At 36.5% G+C, this 25,119-nt stretch overlaps 5 protein-coding genes across 12 annotated transcripts in view; 1 reads left to right on the forward strand and 4 right to left on the reverse strand.

The window, feature by feature from the left end:
* The window catches only part of LOC144449566 (CAP-Gly domain-containing linker protein 1-like), a 48,436-nt gene extending 40,387 nt beyond the window's left edge, over positions 1–8,049 (forward strand). For 7 of the 8 annotated variants that reach the window (XM_078140120.1, XM_078140124.1, XM_078140125.1 and 4 more), the window contains 6 exons: positions 441–558; positions 1,337–1,529; positions 1,970–2,022; positions 2,804–2,928; positions 3,287–3,456; positions 3,869–8,049. In XM_078140120.1, coding sequence (XP_077996246.1) covers positions 441–558; positions 1,337–1,529; positions 1,970–2,022; positions 2,804–2,928; positions 3,287–3,456; positions 3,869–3,915 — 706 coding nt within the window. In that variant the 3' untranslated portion in view covers positions 3,916–8,049. The remainder of the gene's footprint in view (positions 1–440; positions 559–1,336; positions 1,530–1,969; positions 2,023–2,803; positions 2,929–3,286; positions 3,457–3,868) is intronic. The other variant, XM_078140121.1, reaches the window with a different exon arrangement.
* A 1,097-nt stretch (positions 8,050–9,146) lies between these two features.
* On the reverse strand, positions 9,147–11,526 carry LOC144449305 (sodium-dependent glucose transporter 1A-like). Its single transcript, XM_078139823.1, has 3 exons — positions 11,281–11,526; positions 10,664–10,946; positions 9,147–10,363 (listed from the first exon to the last, which is right to left on the reverse strand). Exons 1-3 carry the CDS (start codon positions 11,524–11,526, stop codon positions 9,147–9,149), a joined length of 1,746 nt encoding a protein of 581 aa, XP_077995949.1.
* Positions 11,527–13,512: 1,986 nt separating this feature from the next.
* Positions 13,513–15,929, reverse strand: LOC144449306 (sodium-dependent glucose transporter 1A-like). Its single transcript, XM_078139824.1, has 3 exons — positions 15,780–15,929; positions 15,100–15,382; positions 13,513–14,729 (listed from the first exon to the last, which is right to left on the reverse strand). Exons 1-3 carry the CDS (start codon positions 15,927–15,929, stop codon positions 13,513–13,515), a joined length of 1,650 nt encoding a protein of 549 aa, XP_077995950.1.
* A 564-nt stretch (positions 15,930–16,493) lies between these two features.
* On the reverse strand, positions 16,494–20,678 carry LOC144449100 (sodium-dependent glucose transporter 1A-like). Its single transcript, XM_078139543.1, has 3 exons — positions 20,122–20,678; positions 19,015–19,297; positions 16,494–18,721 (listed from the first exon to the last, which is right to left on the reverse strand). Exons 1-3 carry the CDS (start codon positions 20,326–20,328, stop codon positions 17,520–17,522), a joined length of 1,692 nt encoding a protein of 563 aa, XP_077995669.1. The 5' UTR covers positions 20,329–20,678; the 3' UTR covers positions 16,494–17,519.
* Positions 20,679–21,751: 1,073 nt separating this feature from the next.
* Positions 21,752–23,910, reverse strand: LOC144449307 (sodium-dependent glucose transporter 1A-like). Its single transcript, XM_078139826.1, has 3 exons — positions 23,719–23,910; positions 23,108–23,393; positions 21,752–22,863 (listed from the first exon to the last, which is right to left on the reverse strand). Exons 1-3 carry the CDS (start codon positions 23,908–23,910, stop codon positions 21,752–21,754), a joined length of 1,590 nt encoding a protein of 529 aa, XP_077995952.1.
* Positions 23,911–25,119: the final 1,209 nt, after the last annotated feature.

The raw sequence follows: 25,119 nt of genomic DNA on the forward strand, positions 1-25,119 counted from the left end.
CTGCAACTTGAACAGTTTTTCAAACTGTTTTATCAGATATAATGAGTTACTCACAATATTATACACCCTGAACAGTATTGAATCACTTCATGATTAAACATGTTTATGTAGCAGTACACATAGTATGATGCAATATATCCAATCAAATTAATTTTAGGTCCGCACCTAAAAATCAGCACATCAATGAATCACAATTTCAACTTATTACTATACTATTCATAGATAAAATTGACGTAATTGGCAAATACAATGTCTAATTATGGGTATTTTAACAATTTTCAGTGAATATATTGTTGGTTGTGTGATCAAAAAAATAATACCCTGGTTACAGCTAGTGCAGGTTCAAGTATTTGATAGGATTGATGGTCAACAAGGGAATATTCCAAGACTGTGATCGTACATATGTGATGTTTTACCTATTTTGTATTTATCTATTACAGGGAAAACAATCTTAGAAGCCAATTTGATAGTGACAAAGAATCTTTACAAAAAACTTTAGACTCCACCAACTCTTTAATTTTACAAAAAGAAAAAGAAATCGAGAAACAAAAAAATGAGGTAAGATACTCATGACAGTGGCATAGTATGGTTTTATGATGTGATAATGTGCTTTTTCCATAATTTTCTCCACCACTTTGTGTTTGCGATAGTGGGTATTCCCGATCAATAGAATGTAGTAGTACATATTATGTAGCAGTTCTGAACTCGGAGCATAAATTAGTTACCTAGCATATTTCAACTAAATCATTTAGCCATCTTCAGCTCTTATTGTAATGTGGTTCAATGAGTTAGACTTGTCATGATGCAGGAGGGCGATTAACTTTACAGATCCAGTTGTTGTTTCCACTTGTGTAATATATGTGGGCAGCGAGTGGTTACGTAAGTGGACCAACAACTGGACCCCGAGACTGAGGTATACTAACAATATTTCCATCCCCTTGTTCGTGTTACCCAGAATGCATTGCTGTTTAATCTTGATGACTTCTTTCATTCAACATCAATGCAATGGTCCTCAGATGAGATAACCTGGATGTTTTGTAGGTTTGATGGAATGCTGACATTTCACAAGTCTGTGTCATTGAACTGTGTATAATAACGTGCAGCTGATGGCAAAAGAGAGCTGGGTGATTTTAATAGCCAAAATATACTCTGGGTATATGATTCTAGAGTAAGGAAACAAAAGCTTTTGGTTGCAGTAATATTAGTAGTCTTCATGTCTCTCCAAAGAATAGCCCTAGTACATGTTAACAGAGAGTTATGTGATTGGGGGGTCAAATGTAAGGTATGTCAATCAGACTAGGAGTAACACAAAACTGCATGATTATTTCTTTGCCAGATCACTTGCCTTAAAGGAGAAAATGCCATTGCTAAAAGTTACAAAACCTCAGTAGAAAACCTTGAACAGGACAAATATCAACTACAACAACAATTAGAAGATCTCCAGAAAGTTATAGTAGAGTTAGAGAGACGCCAAGACATCGAAAACAATGCTAATACCACTACTAGTAGTAGTACAGATGACATGAATGGTAAGTCAGCTGTAGAAAGGAAAAAAATAGATGTGTATGAATAAGATGAGATGCAATATCATGAATGAAATTCTGTAGTTATTCGGGAAAATGCCTGGATGGTCACAAATAACTTATCAGTATCTCACTGAAATATGTCATCAAAAATCTAACCCCACTTCCCATACACTTTCAAATGCAGAGTAAAGTTGGCTGAACACTGTGGAAACCAATACAAGTTATATAGCAACATCCTAAACATAATATGTACTTTTAAAATGACCGTATTAGTAAATAATTCAGGAGTCTCATCCAAGGAAGTGTTTTAACTGTGTGAGAAGAAATTTTCGTTAGTAACTTGTGTACCCCAGAATCAATAGACATTCACTGTCACAACTTACTGTCTGCTTCCACTTTGTCACTATCATCATCTAAGCTAACTTGTTTTGTTATTTTTTCAGGTGATACACTGATAGCGCAGATGAAAGAAGAAAAAGAACTTGCCGAGGGTCAGGTAAGACAAAAATATTTTTAAAACTTTATAAACTATACAGGAAAGATTTCATATTAAAATGAAATGTCACTGTCAAATTCTGTTTTGTGTAAGAGATGCACCATCAAATCTGTAAGACTGTCAATGTTGAACACACACAACATAAGGGCCTGCAAAAAGTGGAGTGACCACAACAAATCTTTCATTCTAAATTGATGGTACTGGGGTGTAATCTACACCTCAACACATAACAGCTGTGTATATGGTGCATAGATTATCAAACTGCCACCAAACAACTGCATCTAAGTTCATTAAACAATTTGTCAACCCTTAACATACAAGTGAAGCACTCCTTTAAGGCTTTTATTATGAGCCTTGTATGTTGCCTTTCTCATGAAGTCAATTTGTAAAGTGATTGCAGTGTATGACAGCCATCAACTGATTTTATGTAGCTCTCAATAATATTTTATGGCATCTATGTTTACACTCTTAGACTAGTCATTTACACTCTCGTCATTGACTATAATATTTTTCAGTGGTAACATTGTTTGCAGATGGACCACATTTAGACACCTATACTAAGCTGATAATGAAAGCACTTGAAACAGTACTATACTTTTACACTTGATGTAGGTGCTATAACGATTATGACAAATCATGCTAACATTGTACTTGAGTGTTACAAGTTGTAGTAATGCAGTATGCTATATACAATCACTATATATCTCTGATAAATACATATACTACCTGTCTATATTGTTCTTGAAATCTTGATACTAATGAGGGGTGATGTTATTTGCAGGTTAACTTCCTGAATTCAGTTATAGTTGATTTACAACGTAAGAATGAAGAGTTACAGGCTAGGGTAGAGGCTATGGAGGAAAGTGGCATTAATGGTACTGATGAATATGATGCATATGAACTAGAGTAAGTTATTATCATTTGTTATACATTATGCCATACTCAAGCCAAGTTATTGTCCTCAAACAGAAAATATGGATTATATACCCTGCTTATATACCCTACTATCTATCAGCTAGTATCAACTATATATGTTGTGCATTATCAGCAATTATCCATTATCGTCAGTTATCTACTGCCTGTTATCATCCTCTATAGTTGTTATCCTTTGACTGTCACAGGTGGTATTCTGCTAATTCCATAAAAGAGATAATGCTCAAGACATTTACTCTTACAGGATCTTTTGCATGAATCAAACATTTCAGACAGAAAGATGTATGGATGTAACATTTGTATTGATGAAATATATGAATGTTTGTTGCAGTGAGTCAGGCCATCGATTGTTGGCACCACGACTGTTCTGTGATATCTGTGATGAATTTGACTTGCATGATACCGATGACTGTCCAACACAGGCCATGTCAGAGAGCCCACCACCAACACAGTATCATGGTAGTAGAGTAGAGGAGAGGGCCTACTGTGAGATCTGTGAAAGTAAGTCGAGATGTTAGAATAGGGGGTTCTGTTAGACAGCCAGCCAACCACCAACACAGGTTAGAGTATGGGTTCCGTCCAGACAACCCACCACCACCAGATTGAAGTTGAATAGAGGAGAGGAGAGGAGAGAGAGGAGAGGAGGAAAAGAGAAAGAAAGATTTGATTAGTATTTTAGACATCTCACTAGCACACTTTGAAATCAGTATAAATGAACAGGGAATGCTTTTGCAACATCATAGTACATGTATGTCCAATTCAAGTATAGCTGAGGGCCTGACCCTGGCCAGAGTTCACATATTAAATTCTGTGATTAAATTGATATGTTTGTTGTTGGCAAGTTCTTCTTCCACCATGACTTTCAATCCAATTTGTATAACTAATGTCATTCTTTCTCTTTGTTTTTTTGCAGTGTTTGGACACTGGACTGTAGATTGTGATGATGAACAAACTTACTAGATGTATCAATGTGTGACTGTAATTGTCAGAAGTGGAATGGTCTTCTCAAAGTAGTGGAGCAGTGCTGCCGTACAGTTGTAACTATGCAACCAGTGGTATTATATGCAGCTCTCATTAAAATGGCCAATGGAATTGTGTCACATGTTCCTGGGCCAATGGAATTGTGTCACATGTTCCTGAATTGGCCAATGGAATTGTGTCGCATGTTCCTGAGCCACACTCTACAATGATTTTCCCAAGACTTGAAAGAAGTGATCTTTACAAATAGTTCAAGACATAACATTACATGGGGATCAAGCAAGATTCAGGGGTTTATTACAAGTCACTTCAGATCAGAATTATTCATAGCATTGGATATTACAACCATGCTTAGTCTAAACATAGCACAAAGATGATGTCTCCTAGATTGGAATAAATAATCTCTGTTACTACAATGTATAAACATATATATCTATTTCAGACTGAAAAGTCTACATTGGCATTATCAACATTCGTGTTAGTTATCTTTAAATAACATAATCAAGGAATTATTATCAACAATCTGCTGTATCTGAGAATAACACAATGGATATGATCTCTGAAGTTGTCATGTGCAAATTAGTGACTTGCACTTCTACTTGGTACATGGAAGATCCAGTGATTGGATATAAAACTAGAATTTCATAAGAGATCATAGTAGGGGTCGCCAACCAATCACCACCTGCCTGTGACTGAGGACAGTGTAACTTGCATCCATATGGAACATGCAGTGATTGGATGTAAAACAAGACTTTCATCATACTAGGTGGTCACCAGCCAATTACCATTTGCCTGTAAGGACAGTTAACTTCCATCCAAATGGAAGGTGCACAGTGATTGGATGTGTGAGCTAGCCTTTTAACATAATAGATGGTCACCAGCCAATCACCACTTGCCTGTGAGGGCAGTGTAACTGTGTTTCTCTTTTAAATCAGAGGATACTGTGCAAGTGATGTAGACACACAGAAAATATTCCAGTGGTGTGAAACCAGTACAGAAAATGAATACATGAAGAGGTGCCAAGAATACTGAACTTGTCAACTTTTTGAGTGTGATGTCTTTATGAACATTTATCACACAAACCTTTTGATTCAGATCGCTATCAAATTTGGTCGGAGAAAGTTTCCCTGTTGGTATAGCTAACGTTGTTGCATAGTAAAATATACTATTACCTCAACAAAGATGTAATGCAGTGTGCTGCATGTTACAAGAGATGCCTTGTTTTACATTCTGATGCTATTTCCAGTCGTACTTTGCAGACAACTGTTGTGTAAAAACACAAGGGTATTGTTGATTGATCAATTTCAATAAACTTGACTTTGGCATTGATTTTTGATAAACTTGACTTTTGTCGGCATGATTTGTAAAATAATTAACAGGCAATGGCTCATGTTGAAAACTGTATTTGGAATGTGATAGAGTTATATATTTGATTTATTTATTTATTTGCATGTGAATTGCAGAGCTTTTAACGTCTACAATATAACCACCATTATTTGGTTTCAACTCTTTGTATAAAAAAATATATGCACAGTGCAATCATACTCCCACCACTAGTAATAGAGTCACTTTGGTATAAATAAAATGAAATTTACAGTCAAAAAATGAATAAATAAGTAAAGAAATTAACACATCATTGGTCATTTTTATAATGAAATGTACATGTAAGTAAACATTGCAGGTAGAAAATGATATTGTGTAGTACTTAGTGTAATTTGAGAGAAGTTGACAAAACTTTTTTGTGAGATTTGCACAAAAAAGTGTCTGAAGTGTAAAATAGCTGTGATGAATACTTGTCAGGGATGTTTTCATACTGTGGTGTCAGTTTGAAAATTGGTAAGATGCAGCTGTAGCAGAATGTGTCAAATTTTACCAACGTGAAGTTATGCTTTGTGCACCTTTCCATCAGAGGAAAATTTAAGTTAGGTTTAGCTATACAAATTCACATCCTCAAGACTGCTCTGTATCCAATATACCCCTGGATGTCCAAAATAAAAGTGATAGCGTTATCAAGTTATCTATTAGTTCGATACTGTACTCACTCAATGACAACATTTTGGGATGTCTTCCATAAACATCTATTGTCAACCATAGAAATTAAAAAGCATTTTTTTTGGTTTATTAGTGAAGTACAATGACGTAATGATAAGATATTTATATATGCTATTTTTGTAATGAAAGTCTTAATTTTTGTTTGTATATACACAACATTTGTATGATTCTTGAAAGAGGAATTTAAGTTTGGATTATTTTGATACTTGAATGACACTTTATTTTGATGTTGACACTTTTTTTTGCCATGCTTGCAGTGTTGACATTTTAATCTGTTTTTGTTTCGTTTTCATATTGAGTTCGATATTTTTTCTGAAAGCGGGTATTATTAATTTTGTAATGACGAAAACAGTCCCCTATCACGCATACCAGTAACAGTATGGTACTTTGGAAAAAAAGTAGAAACACTGGCGATAGAAAGATGAAAGAAATTTTGCTACACTGTAAAATTTATTTTGAGATACCAGGTGTAACATTCACATTTTATCATCAACATTTCAAATAATTGTAATTCCTCCACACAGATGGATTTCTTTTTTTGAAAATAATCAAATTTAGCAGCTATGAGAGACAAAAATCACAATATATTTATTTTGAAACCGGTACATTTTAGCACTACTTATTTTGTACAACTGAATACAGCTACAGGTTCTGATATGCACAGAGAGGAGGAGGGGGAGATTTCATGATTTCAATAGTCACAGTTGGTAATCAATGTTCTTAGCTACAAGATAAGTTGAAAACTGATTGAGAGATCCTTGATAAATATCCTGTCTAAAAACTACAGCTGATGGACTACATAGATAAATTTACTAGTTAGGTTACAAAAGAAACATCAAGTTAAAGATTGCACACTGCTGATGTCATTTTGATGCATATCCTTACAGGGGCAAGTAAAACGGGATTATTTTTAGGTGTTAAAGTACCTGTAGCATGAACCTCAGAAATCAAATTTATAGTATATTGCTTTTTTTTGGTCAAAAAAAGTGATACACCCATTCTCAGTTAAAATCAAGAGAGACAAATCGGGTCACTGGACAAATTTTGAAAGAAAGGTCAAAATGATATCAAAATTAAGTAATTTTAGAATCCAATATGGCCGTAGAATCCAATATGGCTGTAGAATCCAATATGGCCGTAGAATCCAATATGGCCGAAGAATCCAATATGGCCGTAGAATCCAATATGGCTGTAGAATCCAATATAGCTGCCAAATAATATAGTAATGTGATGGGATAATGAACTATTGTCGATTTCCTTGAGGGAACCCTCAAATTTCTGTGATTATTTCAAAAGGACGAGAAATAAGCTTTCATATGGCAAAGTTTGGTGAGATTGTAGGAACTTTGATTTGGAGGGAAATTACAATTCTACCTTAAAATTAATTGATCACAAGGTTTGTTGTTTGTTCCTTTAAATGTCGATATCAAATGTTGATATTTTGTAAAGAGTCATAACCCTGCAGTTAGTTGGAGATCATAGGAAACAGAACAATGTGTTCACATGTTGTAAAAAAAAAAAACAAGTTATAAATTGATGCAATTCTGTTCCTTTATCTCTCATTCATCAACTTAGTCATTTTGAAATCTTGTTTTAAAAAGCAACATATCAAAATAAACATATAAGTAACTTGCCAATTTTTTTGACATGAGCTCAGAGGTAGAATCGTAACATATATGTCAAACATTAATGATATATCAACCAGTGAAACATTGCTGCATAAAATAGTTTACAGACCTATAAACAATAAATATTAACGTACACAGATAATATTAATGTAAATAAAACTACACTTTTCAATGAAAATTGTACAAGCAGAAACTACAAGGTTGTGATTCCATTTCTATTCAATGTTGCACTTTTTCCTAAGTATAATATTTCATGCAATGTGTAATTTTAAATTGTTCTGTGATATAATGGATAAACGAGAAATCTAGAACGGTCAATATTCTGTTTCAACTTTCTTGTCTCGGTGTAGTAAATTTTTTGGTGCTAATGTATATTTGTTATGTGTACTACATTATAAATGGCCTAAACACGAGTTTTGAAAGAAATAAAAAAAGAATATTGGGAAAACAATTTGAATCCAGCTTGGTGTTTTTTATTTACAGGAATTCAAATGAAAGAGTTAAGGATGACCCAATTATTTTGTTTGTTTCTCATTACCCGATCGACCCAATTTTGAGTTCCACCATCAAAATAAAAATATCGCCTTCCCTTAATATTTTACAGGACAGCGCCCTCTCTGGCAAGAATAAGCATCATTATTAGTTTCGTGGTTCATGACCCTATTGACGTTTGCCCAAGAGTCAATACACTATAATAACTAAAATATGACATTATGCACATCGATATATTGGGTACAGTCACATGCGTACGCTGATAACCAAAGCAAATAACAGGGAGTTGGCTATGGTTTAATGTTTATTTTATTTGTATTCTCTACCACTCAAAAATATATGATTTGTTAGTTTTTCATTGACCCTGTGATCTACCATTGTATGCAGATATGGTTATGCAAGACAAAGAATGTCTTGGTAACAAATCAGCTGACTTTACTCTTTAGGTTACCACTGATGTCATTACACCAGTTTAAAGTGGTACATACTGAGTTTATAAGCTTTTTACACAAATGAAAATATTTCATAAAACATCGATTAAGCTTTTCTCGTATTATAGTAATGTTACTGTTGATGTATATCTTCTATTGTATGCTGGCATTATTAAAACAGTTGATTACATAGTAGTAATTTCCTCCGTTCGACTTTTTTATACGTATGATCAATTATGTCATTCAGTCAATTGCAAGTGATGTTTTAAGTGAGTTTCAGTAAATAGAATACTGGAAGTACTTTTAGATAATTCCAGGACACCTAAAACAGATAAACTGTCTAGATCTGCCTGTGTCCCTTTAATCAACAAATAGAATGAAATACATTGATTATAGGCCAAAGTTGTAGCTCAGTTTGATTACACGCAACATTTGTTCATCATAAACGTATGTATATATGTGTGTGTGTCTGTGTGTGGAGAGAGAGAGACAGACAGAGACAGACAGACAGACAGACAGACAGACAGACAAAGGCAGAGAGAAAGACAGAGAGCCAGACACACACACACACACACACACACACACACACACAGATATATGAAGGTCAGATTCAGTGATTTTCTGGAACGTCTACCTTTTTCTGGGTGGTGTGGTTGTGACGGTGTCGATTCGGTCCAAAATACTTGACAAATAATACAGCCATAGCAAAAGATATGATCAGACCAACTGAGAATGCAAACAGTGTATACATCATGATTCCTATACCGTATGTATCAAAAAGGGCTCCTAATATTAAAGGATCAATTATTCCTGTAGCTGATGCTGCCATTGTGAAAATGGATGTTGCTTTGCCGCTGAGAACAATCTGTTTTTCTGTCCACGATATTCCAGTAGGATAACACGGCGCTATACTTGCACCAAGTAGAATAGTGCCAACCCAAAGAACTATTTCGTTGCTCCCTCCCCATATTGCCAACATACTTGTTGCAATTGTCACCCCAGTTATTAGTAGAGTTATCATCTTCACAGGTGAAAGTCGCGAGGCTACCAAAACTGAAATTCCACGGGATGCTGCAAAGCTAGCCCAATAGGCTGAGATGAGATAACTTGCAGTGAAACTGGTAAAGCCCAAACCGCTCTCAATCGCGAATGTGTAAGCGTATGAATTGTATACCACTTCATGTGATACAATCATAAAATACATTATTGCTAGAATGCTCATAAGAATGTATCTGAAACTTCGCGATTCACCAGTCATATCGTCGCTAGAGATGGATCTGTCAGGCATATATTTATAAGTCGACAGCATGTTGTCATTCTTATGCAAGACCTTTCGATTCCCATTCAAGAATAACACGAGGAAAGGTATAGCAGCAATTAGATACATCACGCCGCTGATGGTGTATGGTACCCAAAGTGTTGGTGAACTAGTCTCTGTCTCATTGTCATCTGTGTACGAATCTGCTAGGACAGCAAATTCAGATAGACCATAAAGGTTGTGTTTTTCTTGTCGATGAGCTTCTAACATGTGTCCGCCGTGACCTTCAAATAGATGATGGTCCATTACATCCATAACTTTACTTTCCTCTTGTAGGGAAAAAAGATACCACTTCTGAGATATCGGCACACCTGGATACCGGAGTTCCATTGCTTCAGGTAGCAAAGTCGGAGCAATCGTTGTCACTGTGGTGTTTGTGTCGACATGGGATAGGAATGGGGCAGCGATGAGAGGTCCGATTGTGCCACCGATTGCAAATGAAAAATGCAACGCCTGCATGTAAGGACCAACATTCTTGTGCCACAGTCTTAAACATACAGCATTGCATCCTGTGTACAAACAAGATCAAGTTTTGTTGTTGAATATATAAACAGGATATTTTTTTGTATAATGTGCCAGACCGTAGACTATAAACATATTTCTCCAGGTGAGAGACATTACTATCATCTGGATGTTGAAATAATAGGCCTTTAATAGCTAATAGTTCAGATCATTTTGTCATCATCATCTCTCTCTCTCTCTCTCTCTCTCTCTCTCTCTCTCTCTCTCTCTCTCTCTCTCTCTCTCTCTCTCTCTCTCTCTCTCTCTCTCATATGTACATATACATAAACATATGATATTTTTCTTGCCTGTATCAACATATCCATTCGCGGTCCCAGTAATGAACCGTAGCGCACATAGACCAGCTAAATACACTGTCCATGCATTCAGACCATTAACAGAGCTAACGAAAGAAGCCAATGCTAACACCAGATAGTTTTGGATTTCATCAAGGGTAACGCCGGAAAAGAAAGATCCAACGAAGTAACCGATGCTCCAGAATGTAATTATAAGACTTATTTCTTGCAGTGTCGCACCAACTTGTAATTGGAGATCGGGTATGGTTGGTCCAGTGAGGGAGGTTGATATACCCTGCAAACGTGACAGTGAAACAACGGTATAAGTGAAAAAAAATGAGAATTAAGGTAATATAGTTGTTCATTAGACTGCGTCAACTCCAACAGTTACTATGGTAACCTCATATAGTACGTAATGTGCTAGTATAATGGAAATACTTGTCTTAGTCCAGAATAAGGTCTATAATCATTCAGGCTAATCAGTCTCACTCACTGAACTTGATAATTGCATTTGTAAGCTAAGGCAAAATCTGAAATGCTAGGGCAATACATGTACAGATGTCTCTTGCTATTAAAGGATGCAGAGACCACAGATTTGGAACAATGATAAATTGTGCAGGATCACCTACCAGACAAATAAACAGAAAATATAGACAGAAAGATACAAAAAGTCGTTTGCTGTACGTGTATGGCAGATTTTCATCGTTGCTGCCATCATCAACCTTGTTGTCTTGATCAGTCAAAATAGCTTCGGTAGATACTGCGTTATTACCAAGATAATTTTCCTTGATGTTGTTTTCTTGAAGTGTTCCCGTATCCTCACAACTACCATGATCGGGAAAGTCAACTTGTGTAGATTTAGTGACTGACTCCATGGTTTAATGTATGCTGGGTCGACCAGCCTGTTCTTTGTTATTTTAGAAAGATCAGTGGCCTCACAGTGTACTTTGACCAAGACACCAGTATACTGTTGCAGCCCGTTTCATTTTAGTCTTCACTGTTTCTGTTTGATAAAACCACGCACACACAAAAACTATACAAGAAACTGAACATTCTACTCGTTAAGTAGAGGTTTGTTTAATGGTTCGTGACCTTAGTTCAACTTATCTGTTGAACGAAAATTAGTTCACATCAAAAAAGTTTTGAGAAGTATTCATAAAGTGGTGGTGTTCGTCAAGCGCATTCTGAAATGATTCAACAGTTTATTCATGATTCCAATATACAACCCTTCATATGAGTACAATGCTACTATGGCAAGTTCTTTTTTCCGGATCAAACGCATGTGTCAGTGAAATATATTTGCAAACTCGTATGTACAAGTTAGAGTCTACTTACAAATCTTAAAAAACTGAGCAGTTTTCGGATACAAGTCCTTCTACGCAGTATGGGAAGCTGTCATGTTCAAACATCACGTGCCATGAACGAGTTACACAAGACAGACATTTATTAATTAGTTTAAAGTTCATTTGGAGTCGAGTCAGCATGACATGAATCACACGAGATTAAAGTACAATACTGTGATGACTTACTCTTACATACAATGCTGTTTCATAATCATGATCAGAAAAATACATCTAACCCAGGGCTTGAAGCTAAGGTCAAACTTTGTCATAAAACAAGTCTTCGTTGTCAAAACATCACAACCTCTCCCCCCCCCCCTTTACTTGTTCAAAGCTCCTATACCCACTTTTGAAAAAAAAATATCATTGATCTTCAAAACACATAATCTTTACTTTTATCTTCACATCCATGTCAGCTTAATTAAATGGTGTTTCTAAAAGTCAAGGTTGAACTTTACCAATCTGGGCTCCCTACATTTTGTATATTAGTAAAGAACAGCTGCTAGGAACAGAGTACAAATCAGAAGTCCTTTCTGTTTGATGAAGTCCCAAAGGTGGTAGGAATAAAACGACTAAGACAGACCTCCCGTGTAGTGTCGAGAAATCTAGAATGGTCAATATTCTGTTTCAACTTTCTTGTCTTTGTGTAGTAATTTTTTTGGTGCTAATGTATATTTACAGGAATTCAAAGGAAATAGTTAAGGATGACCCAATTATTTTATGTTTCTCATTACCCAATCGAACCAATTTTCAGTTCCGACATCAAAATAAAAATATTGCCTACCCTTAATATTTTACAGGACAGCACCCTCTCTGTCAAGAATAAGCATCATTATTAGTTTCGTGGTTCATGACCCTATTGATGTTGACCCAAGAGTCAATACACTATTAACTCAAATATGACATAATGCAGATCGATATATTGGGTACAGTCACATGTACACTGATAACCAAAGCAAAAAACAAGGAGTTGGCTATGGTTTAATGTTCATTTTATTTTGTCGTGTTCTATGCCACTCAATTATGATTTTGCACGCATGTGATTTGTTAAACGGTTTTTCATTGACCATGTGCAAGACAAAGAATGTTTTGGTCTCAAATTAAATCAGCTGACTTTACTCTTAGTTTACTACTAGTACTGATGTCATTTTTACACAAGTGAACATATTTTATAAAACATATCTAGTATTATAATAATGTTACTGTTGGTGTATATCTACTATTGTATGCTGGCATTATTAAAACAGTTGATTGCATAAGTAGTAATAATTTCCTTGGTTCGACGTTTTTGATACGTATGGTAAATTACGTCATTCAGTAATGATTAAGTGAGCTTCAGTACATATAATACTGCAGCAAGTAGCCGAGAGAGATAGAGAGAGAGTCAGAGAGAGAGAGAAAGAAAGAGAGAGAGAGAGAGAGAGAGAGAGAGAGAGAGAGAGAGAGAGAGAGAGAGAGAGAGAGAGAGAGAGAGAGAGAGAGAGAGAGAGAGAGAGAGAGAGATATGAAGGTCAGTCAGATTCAGTAATTTTCTGGAACGTCTACCTTTTCCTGGGTGGTGTGGTTGTGACGGTGTCGATTCGGTCCAAAATACTTGACAAATAATACAGCCATAGCAAAAGATATGATCAGACCAACTGAGAATGCAAACAGTGTATACATCATGATTCCTATACCATATGTATCAAACAGAGCTCCTAATATTAAAGGATCAATTATTCCTGTAGCTGATGCTGCCGTGGTGAAAATGGATGTTGCCTTTCCGCTGAGAACAATCTGTTTCCCTGTCCACGATATTCCAGTAGGATAACACGGCGCTATACTTGCACCAAGTAGAATAGTGCCAACCCAAAGAACTATTTCGTTACTCCCTCCCCATATTGCCAACATACTTGTTGCAATTGTCACCCCAGTTATTAGTAGAGTTATCATCTTTACAGGTGAAAGTCGCGAGGCTACCAAAACTGAAATTCCACGGGATGCTGCAAAGCTAGCCCAATAGGCTGAGGTGAGATAACTTGCAGTGAAACTGGTAAAGCCCAAACCGCTCTCAATCGCGAATGTGTAAGCGTATGAATTGTATACCACTTCATGTGATACAATCATAAAATACATTATTGCTAGAATGCTCAAAAGAATGTATCTGAAACTTCGCGATTCACCAGTCATATTGTCGCTAGAGATGGATCTGTCAGGCATATATTTATAAGTCGACAGCATGTTGTCATTCTTATGCAAGACCTTTCGATTCCCATTCAAGAATAACACGAGGAAAGGTATAGCAGCAATTAGATACATCACGCCGCTGATGGTGTATGGTACCCAAAGTGTTGGTGAACTAGTCTCTGTCTCATTGTCATCTGTGTACGAATCTGCTAAGACAGCAAATTCAGATAGACCATAAAGGTTGTGTTTTTCTTGTCGATGAGCTTCTAACATGTCTCCGCCGTGACCTTCAAATAGATGATGGTCCATTACATCCATAACTTTACTTTCCTCTTGTAGGGAAAAAAGATACCACTTCTGAGATATCGGCACACCTGGATACCGGAGTTCTATTGCTTCAGGTAGCAAAGTCGGAGCAATCGTTGTCATGGTGGCGTTTGTGTCGACATGGGATAGGAATGGGGCAGCGATGAGAGGTCCGATTGTGCCACCGATTGCAAATGAAAAATGCAACGCCTGCATGTAAGGACCAACACTCTTGTGCCACAGTCTTAAACATACAGCATTGATTCCTGTGAACAAACAAGGTCAAGTTTTGTTGTTGAATAAAATCAGTATATGTGTACTGTTTTATGCATTTGTATAATGTGCTATAAAGTCGACTATAAGCATATTTCTCCAGGTGAGAGACATAACTGTCATCTGAATGTTAAAATAATATGCCTTGGCTAACAGTTGTCATTTTGTCAATCATGGATATCTTCTACTGAGGTTATTATGACTATTGTAAATGAGTTTATAGTAACATGTCTACCAAACTCTCTCTCTCTCTCTCTCTCTCTCTCTCTCTCTCTCTCTCTCTCTCTCTCTCTCTCTCTCTCTCTCTCTCTCTCTCTCTCTCTCTCTCTGCATATAATAATATATACATATAATTTCCCTTGCCTGTACTAACATATCCATTCGCGATCCCAGTAATGAACCGTAGCGCACATAGACCAGCTAAATACACAGTCCATGCACTCAGACCATAAAACGAGCTGACGAAAGAAGCCAATGCTAAAACAAGATAGTTTTGGATTTCATCGAGGGTAACGCCAGAAAAGAAAGATCCAATGAAACAACCAATGCTCCAGAATGTAATTATAAGACTTATTTCTTGCAGTGTCGCACCAACTTGTAATTGGAGATCGGGTAGGGTTGGTCCAGTGAGGGAGATTGATATACCCTGCAAACGTGACAGTGAAACAACGGTATAAGTGAAAATAAAAAATGAGAATTAAGGTAATACAGTTGTTCATTAGACTGCGTCAACTGCAACAGTTACTATGGTAACCTCATATAGTACGTAATGTGCTAGTATAATGGAAATACTTGTCATAGTCCAGACTAAGGTCTTTGATCAATCAGGCTAATCAGTCTCACTCATTGATCTTGATCCATTGTTTAATAGCATTTGCAATCTATAAAGACAAAATCTGAAATGCTAGAGCAATACGGACAATGATAAATTGTACAGGATCACTTACTAGACAAAAATGCAGAAAATATAGACAGAAAGATACAAAAAGTCGTTTGCGGTACGTGTATGGCAGATTTTCATCATAACTGCCGTGATGATCAACCTTGTTTTCTTGATCAGCAAGAATAGCTTTGGTAGACACAGCATTACCAAGATAATTTTCTTTTATGCTGTCTTCTTGAAGTGTTCCCGTATCCTCACAACTACCATGATCGGGAAAGTCAACTTGTGTAGATTTAGTGACTGACTCCATGGTTTAATGTATGCTGGGTCGACCAACCTGTTCTTTGTTATTTTAGAAAGATCAGTGGCCTCACAGTGTACTTTGACCAAGACACCAGTATACTGTTGCAGCCCGTTTCATTTTAGTCTTCACTGTTTCTGTTTGATACAACCACACACAAAATACTATACAAGAAACTGAACATTCTACTCGTTAAGTAGAGGTTTGTTTAATGGTTCATGACCTTAGTTCAACTTATCTGTTGAGCGAAAATTAGTTCACATCAAAAAAGTCTTAAAAAGTTTCCATAAAGCGGTGGTGCTCGTCAAATGCATTCTGAAATGATTCAACAGTTTATTCATGATTGCAATATATAGCCCTTCATATGAGTACAATGCTACTATGGCAAGTTTGTTTTGCCAGATCAAGTGCATGTGTCAGTGAAATATATTTGCTAAGTCGTATGTACATGTCAGGGTCTACTTACAGATCTTAGAAAACTGAGCAGTTTTCGGATACAAGTCCTTCTACGCAGTATGGGAAGCTGTCATGTTTAAACATTACGTACCATGAACGAGTTACACAAGACTGACATTTATTAATTATTTTAAAGTTCATTTGGGGTCGAGTCAGCATGACATGAATCACACGAGATTAAAGGTCAGTACTGTGTAAAATTTAACGTTCTGTGACTACGTTGTCACCAACCACTTCTTACAGGGAATTACACTCACTCAGGAATCGATGCACATTGACCAACAGGATGCTTGTAGATAGATTTATTTCACAGCTTAGCGGCAAGTATAAGGCAGATAAGATCAAGATCTTTATGGAGGTAGGATATCTGAAGGACTTCCTACCTCCATGGAGAGAACCAGCTCTCACCATATATTCACCCCTTACATTCTGCCCTTCAGATTGCCCTCCCGGCTCTCCATTCTTTCAGTACTATTAAAATGTAACATATATATAGCACAGAAACTCGGCGTTTCTACATGTACAAAACATATTACAATTCTTATTCTAAGATTGCTGGTTGGATTAAAATCTATCTCTGACGTGGACTTATTGATATTAATGAATTCTTTTATCGAGTTGTAACAACTGTGACGAATTTATCTACTCTGTTTATTAATCAGTGAGTACTTTGGCCACTGGCCCAATGTACAGTCTCGAAAAAAGAGAAATCAAGATAACGTCTAAGGTCAAAGGTACAGCTAATATATAATACAAAACATAATATGGGAGATACAAAGAATATAATACGAAAATTAGCAATTGAAAATATTTTTTGTTCTTATTCAAACCTCTTGTAAAAATAGACTGTGTTCTTTTTTCAAAAGCATAAAATAAATATCTTGCACAGTTTCTTATAACAGTAGGATTGTGATTGTTCATAAACCTCAAAGATTTATAATCAGATAATGGCTTGTCTATATAGATTGTGGGAATATACTTTTCTCTGAGTTCTTCATACTTTTCTCTGAGTTCAAAAGTGAACATACATACTATTACTAAAACATAAACCGATTTACACATTGTACCCTGTTAATAACATATCAGACGACATAGTTTGCACCACAATCCTGTCACTGAGGTAAATTTAGCCCCAGTGGCAGTTCAAGTTCTTTGTGATAGGTCGATGTGGTCTGTTTGTCGATGGAATATAGTTACTAACACAGCAATTACAAACACAATAACAAGTCCACATGAAAATGAAAACATTACATACATCAAATCCATAATACTGTATTTATCAAAAATGGCGCCTAAAATGAATGGTTCAACAATTCCGGCAGCCCCCGCTGAAACCAAAAAGATGGACGTCGTTTTACCAGTGAGAATGAGCTGTCTCTCTGTCCATGAAAATCCTGTTGGAAAGCATGGTGCTATGCATGCACCAAGTAGAACTGTGCCAGTCCAGAGAAGTAATTCTTCCTGCCATCCCCAAACAGCTAGAATGCTAGTTGCAATTGTAAGCCCCGTTAGATTCATTATCAACATGTTCCTTGGTGAGAGGCGAGTAGCTATTAAAACTGACAAGCCCCGGGACGCTGCGTAGCTCCCCCAAAACGCAGAATTAAGATAGCTTGCAGTGTGAATAGTAAAACTGAGATCACTTGTAGTAAGATAAGTGTACAAGTAAAAACCGTAAACAGTCTCGTGAGAAACAACGAGAAAATAAAAGACGGCCATTATTCCAACGAAGAGGTATCGGAAAAGCGGTGTCTCCTGCTGAACACTGTTATTTGCTGTATCTTTGTTTGACTGGATGCCTGGAAATGTGTTATCATGTTCCAATAAACAAATCCTGGACCCAGAAATGTAGACAATGAAAAGAAATATTGAAGCAACAAAATAAATGATTCCACTGATTGCATATGGTATCCAAAGTGTACGTGGGCTTGACCCTGTCTTATTTCCCTGCATTTGCATATCACCAAGAACCTGAAATTCCTGTTCGGAGTTAGAGTTTTGCGTTCCGTGTACTCGGTCTTCTAACTTCTTAATGGATGCAAGATAAACTGAGTGGTCAAGATATTCTATATCTCTGTGGTTTGACATGTTCACGATTTCCCTTTCTTCAAGTAAGCTGATTTGCTCCAATTGCCAATTACTTTCCCGTGTGACATTGTACGCATAATTTACCATTTCAGTTGGCGCTACTGTTGTTGTGGTTGTTGCACTGTAATTTACTGGTGTTAGAAACGGTGCAGCGATAAGAGGTCCTACTGTTGATCCAATGGCAAATGAAAAATGTAAGGTTTGGATATACGGACCAACTTGGTTCTGCCACAGTCTCAGACATACAATATTTGACCCTGAAAAATAGAAACGATTTTGCCATTAATATTCGTATGGCCATGATTATATTCTGAAATGGCAAATATTGCATAACACAGACATGTATTGCTGTTATTAAAAGACAAATACATTTACCAGATGTATCTCACAGGGGCTTGTTTTGATTGTACAATGTAAATTGTACAATGTGACATGCATCAGTATTATTCTGTTTCCTTAAATTTGTTTATTCTTTGCTTCTTTGTATTTAGAAACGTTTTTCCAAACTTGTATCAAGTTGTTAAACAATTACACAAAAGTCATCACCTACCTGTATCAAGAAACCCACTAGCGATTCCTGTAATTCCTCTAATGGCAAGTAATCCTGTCAAATGTTTGGTCCATGCATTTAGTGCTGTTATACAGCTTACCAATGCAGCAAGACATAGGATGATAAAGTTGTTTAGCTTGTCCAGGCATATTCCACTGATTAGAGCACCTACGATGTATCCAGCCCATTTGAAGGTTGCAATAAGGCTGATCTGTTGAAGACTTGCCCCTACTTGTTGTTGTAAATCGGGTAAGCTTGGTCCGGTGATTGAAGCTGAACTTCCCTATATGACAGAAGAGGATGAAAAGACAGACTGGGTTTCACTAATTAACAGTTATTTTTACTTTCAGGTCTACAATACAGACTATTTCTATACTCTTTTCAGGTTAAGACTGCAGACTTTTTATACCAGGTTTCATAACAATTCATATTCACTAAAAACACTATTAGTATGATATACTAGTTTAGAGACAATGTTTCCTTCTGTGTGTGCAAATCGCATTACAACAGGATGTGGTGTTGGTAATATATCACCAGGTGCTTGTAATAGGCTATATCATTCAAATCATTATTAGTCATAAGTTAATATCCTAATAGATTGACTGTGCCACCATAGCGATGTAGGCACGTACAAAGTTACTAGGAGAAACCACCACAATGGTTTACATCTGTGACTGTGTGCCAACTGGATTACATATCGGCTAATAGCATAGCTGCTTATGGTCGACATTTCATTCCGCCAAGATTTTTGTGCTTATGCTTGGAGTGACAGCATGATCATGAGTGCAGGTCTATGAGATATTGCTGATTGCTATTGAAGTGCACCTGTGCAGAGATGGGAAAAGGTTGTGGGAAAGGGCCCATGTCAAGCTATTTCGAGTATTATCACATTCTTTTCCTTGTATGCAATGTACGCATGTATGTATGTATGTATGTATGTATGTATGTATACGTATGTATGTATGTATGTATGTATGTATGTATGTCTGTATGTATGTATGTATGTATGTATACGTATGTATGTATGTATGTATGTATGTATGTATGTATGTATGTATGTATGTTTTGACAATTCCTGCATTAATGACACTGACAAATGTTACTCACCATTCCGAAAAAGGTGAAATAGAGGCAGAGAGATATTAGTAACCTTTTCCGAAAAGTGTATGGCAGATTGTCCTCATTTCGAATACTTCCACCTTCGACCTTCTCGCCATCGGAAGTGTTGGAACCTGAATCGCCTGTCAGAAGATTTTCAGTTGAACCGACGTGTTGGTCTTCATAATTGACACTACCATGCACGGATGGCTCCATTACTCCAAAACCGACCTGATATCATAGATCTAATCCACAGAGTTGAACTCAGCACCTTGTTGTTTTATCGGTGTGACTGACTGATTCATGTATATATACAATACACTGCATAAATGTGATGACCTGCTTTCAAATTGAAGTTGAATACCTCATGGACGTCAGGCTAATATTATTCAAACCCGTGATGTTTTTACACATACTCGACAAACAAATACACAATAAATCACATTGATACTGGGGCGATTTTGAATTACACCAAATGACCATTGATTCCATGTATACAGTATGCGAATTCAACTCAACACATGAACAGTCACGCGTTTCCTGCAATCAGTTAAACTCCTTAGGATTGCTAAAAAAACACTGTGTTATTCAAGGTCGGCTTCTGCATATCACGTGATGCAATGTAATGTGAATGCCGGATGGTACGTATGTATGTCATAATTGGGCGGCACGACCACAGGAAGCCCAAGTACCGTGTTAGAAACAACAAACAAACAAACAAACAAACAAACAAATAAATAAATAATAAATACATGAATAAATAAATAAATAAGTTAGTAAGTAAGTAAGTAAGTAAGTAAGTAAGTAAGTGAATGAATGAATGAATGAATGAATGAATGAATAAATAAATAAATAAACATATATTCATAGGGTATATACTAGGTATGTTTTTATGCTACCATACAAACACACACACGGTGAGTATAAAAACATATCTAGTATATACCCCCATGAATATATGTTTGTTTGTTTGTTTTTATTTATTTATTTATTTATTTATTTATTTATTTATTTATTTATTTATTTATCGTTTTTGTCTGTCTGTCTGTCTGTCTGTCTGTTTGTTTGTTTGTTTGTTTGTTTGTAACACTGTTCCTGGGCTCCCTGTGCTGTACATCGTAACGATACTGTATGGGAACTAGACTAGACATGTTGTATCTTACATACTATATTCAAAATATAATTATATTTAATACTAGTTGGTTTACTATTGTTTACATGTGTTGTAGTTAGGTTAATTCAGATGCCAGCAGGGGTAAAGAGGAAAATGGAGTTTAATACAACAGTATCGGTGTACTATTTTAGGACTAGTATTTTATTGGACGTTTTTGACATTTTGTTTTTGGAATATTTTTATTTTTTAAAGAAATGCTTTCACATTACATGACGGTTTTGACATTCACATCAACTTAAAAATATGAAACAGCAAAATGCAACGAAAGTTATAACAAGAGACTGGTTTAAACTAAACACCTAGAGAGACACCCTAGTCAAACAAACACACAAAATTATCTCTCTCTCTGTCTCTCACTACACACATACATCTCTTTACACATACATACATACATACATACATACATACATACACACACACACACACACACACACACATGACTCACCACGATATACGCATGTGGACTTATAAATGAGGGTCTCTCTTTCCAAGCTTTGATGCAACAAATTGCATGATCACATACGTCACAGCAGTAAACAGACACGCTGCCGATGTGACGTACATTAAACATAAAACTCCAACGGTGTCAAATAACACTCCAACAAACCATGGAAAAATCATCATGGACGAAGATGTAACAAACAAAAACACGGAAGTCACTCGACCAGTTACATGTATATATAAATTGGCCCATGACAATGCTGATGGATAGAGTGAAGCCATGGAAGCACCTAGCAGTATACTGCCAATCCAGAGAGCCACAGCATTTTCACGAGCAAATATTGAAAGTAAGGAACTGTCGAAACAGACTCCAAAAATGTCTATTGTTAACATTGTTTTAGATGCTAACCGTACTGCGCAGCACACTGAAATTCCCCTGGCTGCTGCAAACGTGCCCCAAAATGCCGAATTTAGATATGATGCCATTTGTGGCGTGAATTTGACATTTCCTTCGACTGCATAGATATATAGAAAACTGCCGTAAACTATTTCCAAGGGAGCGTAGACGAAGAAAAACACGGACAACAAGATAATGAGAAAAATGCGGTAAGTTTTCTCTCTAGAAACCGTCTCAGTTTGAACGTAATCATCTTCCGTCGCTTTTTCTTCAAGGTACATACAAGAGTTCGAAGGTCTGGCAACGAAGCAACAATGTATATAAGCGAAAAACACGGAAACAAGGAAAATGTAAGCTGAAACGATAGTGTATGGAACCCATAGCAAACCACGACTCTTGTTTTCATATTCTTGATAAATTGGTGAGTACGTTAAATCACTCGCATATTCTACAGTAAAATAGCTACCGTCATTATTCCTGTAAGGTAATACAGTGGCGGTCTCATTGGGTAAACTAAATTGACGGTTACTGACTGAATATATGTCTGAAGAAATATTTGGTAAATTCGATGCCAATTTCAAACTGTTGTTGGTCACTGAGAGTTGCTGGTCTGGGGAACTAAGAAATGGTGACGTAATGAGTGGAGATACGGTGGCTCCAAGTGCAAACGTGAAGTGGAGAGCTTGCACATAGGGAATGGATTTATCTCCCCATATCTTCATACACCATGTATTACAACCTGGGTGAAAATAAAATATGCATGAGATTCAATACACACTTTGGCATCTATCTAGGTACGATTTTCAGTGGGACGGAATTTACTTAAATAATTCTATGCATTTCGATTTCATAGTTACTGTATAGGGCGATTTTGTTCTATAACCGAAAAACCATACAATATGAAGTTCAAATAAGTTCAACATGGTAAAATATAGCACTTTCACTCACAGCTTCCAGTTCAAGTGCACACTGTAATAACGCACCTGTATTATTAAAGCCAGCACTGACACCCCATGTTACCATGGCAATAACCAGTAATGCAATGTTTTCTACATGTGTCATAATCATACCCACTATTGCCATGACAAGTAGTGATAGACATAGGACCAATGAGGTTTCTATTTTGTCGTATACTAATCCACCAACCACTGTTCCTATCAGACTGCCTATACTCCGAGCCGTAAAAACGAAAGAAATCCATTTCAAGGAAGCCGACACTTGGAGTTGGAAATCCGGTAAACTTGGTCCAAGGATGCCCGCTGTCAATCCCTGAAAGATACGAACATCTTTTTAATACACAGTCAGAAACGACGAAAGCCAGTTTACCCCACCCCACTCCCATCCCACCCCACCCCACCCCACCGAATCAAACATATGGCACGTATATTATGATGTACGTACTGGTATTCATAGTAAAATGTATTTGCGAGGTGACAAAAAATCATATTCGGATTGTGTTGATAGATTATCAATTAATCAATCAATCAATTAATCAATTAATCAATCAAAATCAATCAATCAATCAATCAATCAATCAATCAATCAATCAATCAATCAATCAATCAATCAATCAATCAAAACAAATTAAACTTACCTGACCAAAGAAAGTTAAATATAAAGCTAACGTCTTTATCTTCTTATGTTTAGATCCCTCAGAATATGTTAACGATTCTGACGTGGCTGAGGGTGCATCGTCGTTTATAGAATCTTTATCATGGATGCAGTCGAATTGATAACTGTCATAATCAATCGGTTGTAGTCTGTACTCGCCAGGAGGTGACGCCATTGTAGTCTCTGATTTCTGACTCCAGAGAATATTTTGAAACCGGTGAGGCTGGGCCCTAGGAACACAGATTGAAGTACAGATGAGGTCAATGTATGAGTGTGATTCCGGGGGCATCGAATATAGTAGGCATTCCTTTTAAAGTAATTTTGGTTCGTTTGTGCGTGTTTTTTCCTAAATTGTACATCAGTAGTGATTCTAATAATCATAATGGAACCGAATTCTATTTGACTTGTATCCATTGCCCATCGTTACTAGTCCTGCTTGCATACGGAGTAAGTCGTCCCTTCCTTCTTGCAAGCAGGACTACACCGTTGTAATATCCACAGGTACTCGAATAAATCTGTATGATTTTTTTAAATCATACAGATTGATTCGAGTGCCTGTGGTAATATCCGTTACACATGTCCGTATTTTACACCATAAGGCTTGTACGCTTGAACCTTGAACTTGGAAAGCTGTTCTATAACTTACCTTGCTTGAGTATTAGACGTTTATACTTCTAACCAAACGTTACTCCACTGTCCAAAAATATCTTCGGTACATATACGTAGTACGTATAAAAGGAAATGTAAAATGGTGGCTCATTTGATATGCTGGGGTTGCGTAACGTATGTTTACACTGAAACCGAGTAGACCAGGACGACTGACTAAACGTATGCTTCATCAGTATTCCTCAGCTCACACAGTCGAGAGGGGGTCAATCTAATATCTAGTCGAGGCGATATGACGTCTATCATTGAAATTGTGGTTAGAGACAAAACTGTAATGACGGAACATGTAAGACATCCACCCTCATGGAGGAATGTTAATGATATTACGTAATACCAAATCGATTCAACTGTGCATATGTAAGATACTTTAACACAACAAAACAACCTATTACGTATTGTCACAGACAATTGGTATTGTTAAGTTACACAACCACCAATAATATTCATTGAAAATTATTAAAATATCAATATATAGTCTTTACATGTTAACTGGATGCTGGTTTTATCCAAAACTTAGTACAGTAACAAGTTGAAATCATGATCGTGTGGGCCCGCTGATTTTTGGGTGCGGATCCAAAAATTAATTTAATCGATTTTTTGTACCACATTATGTGTATAGCTACACATATGCATTTACCCATAGATGATTCATTACTATTCGGGACGTGCGATATTACGATTAAGTCATTTATATATCCAAAACATGTTCAAGAAAACA

Source organism: Glandiceps talaboti, chromosome 18 (genome assembly GCF_964340395.1).
Source record: "Glandiceps talaboti chromosome 18, keGlaTala1.1, whole genome shotgun sequence".
NCBI lineage: Eukaryota > Metazoa > Hemichordata > Enteropneusta > Spengelidae > Glandiceps > Glandiceps talaboti.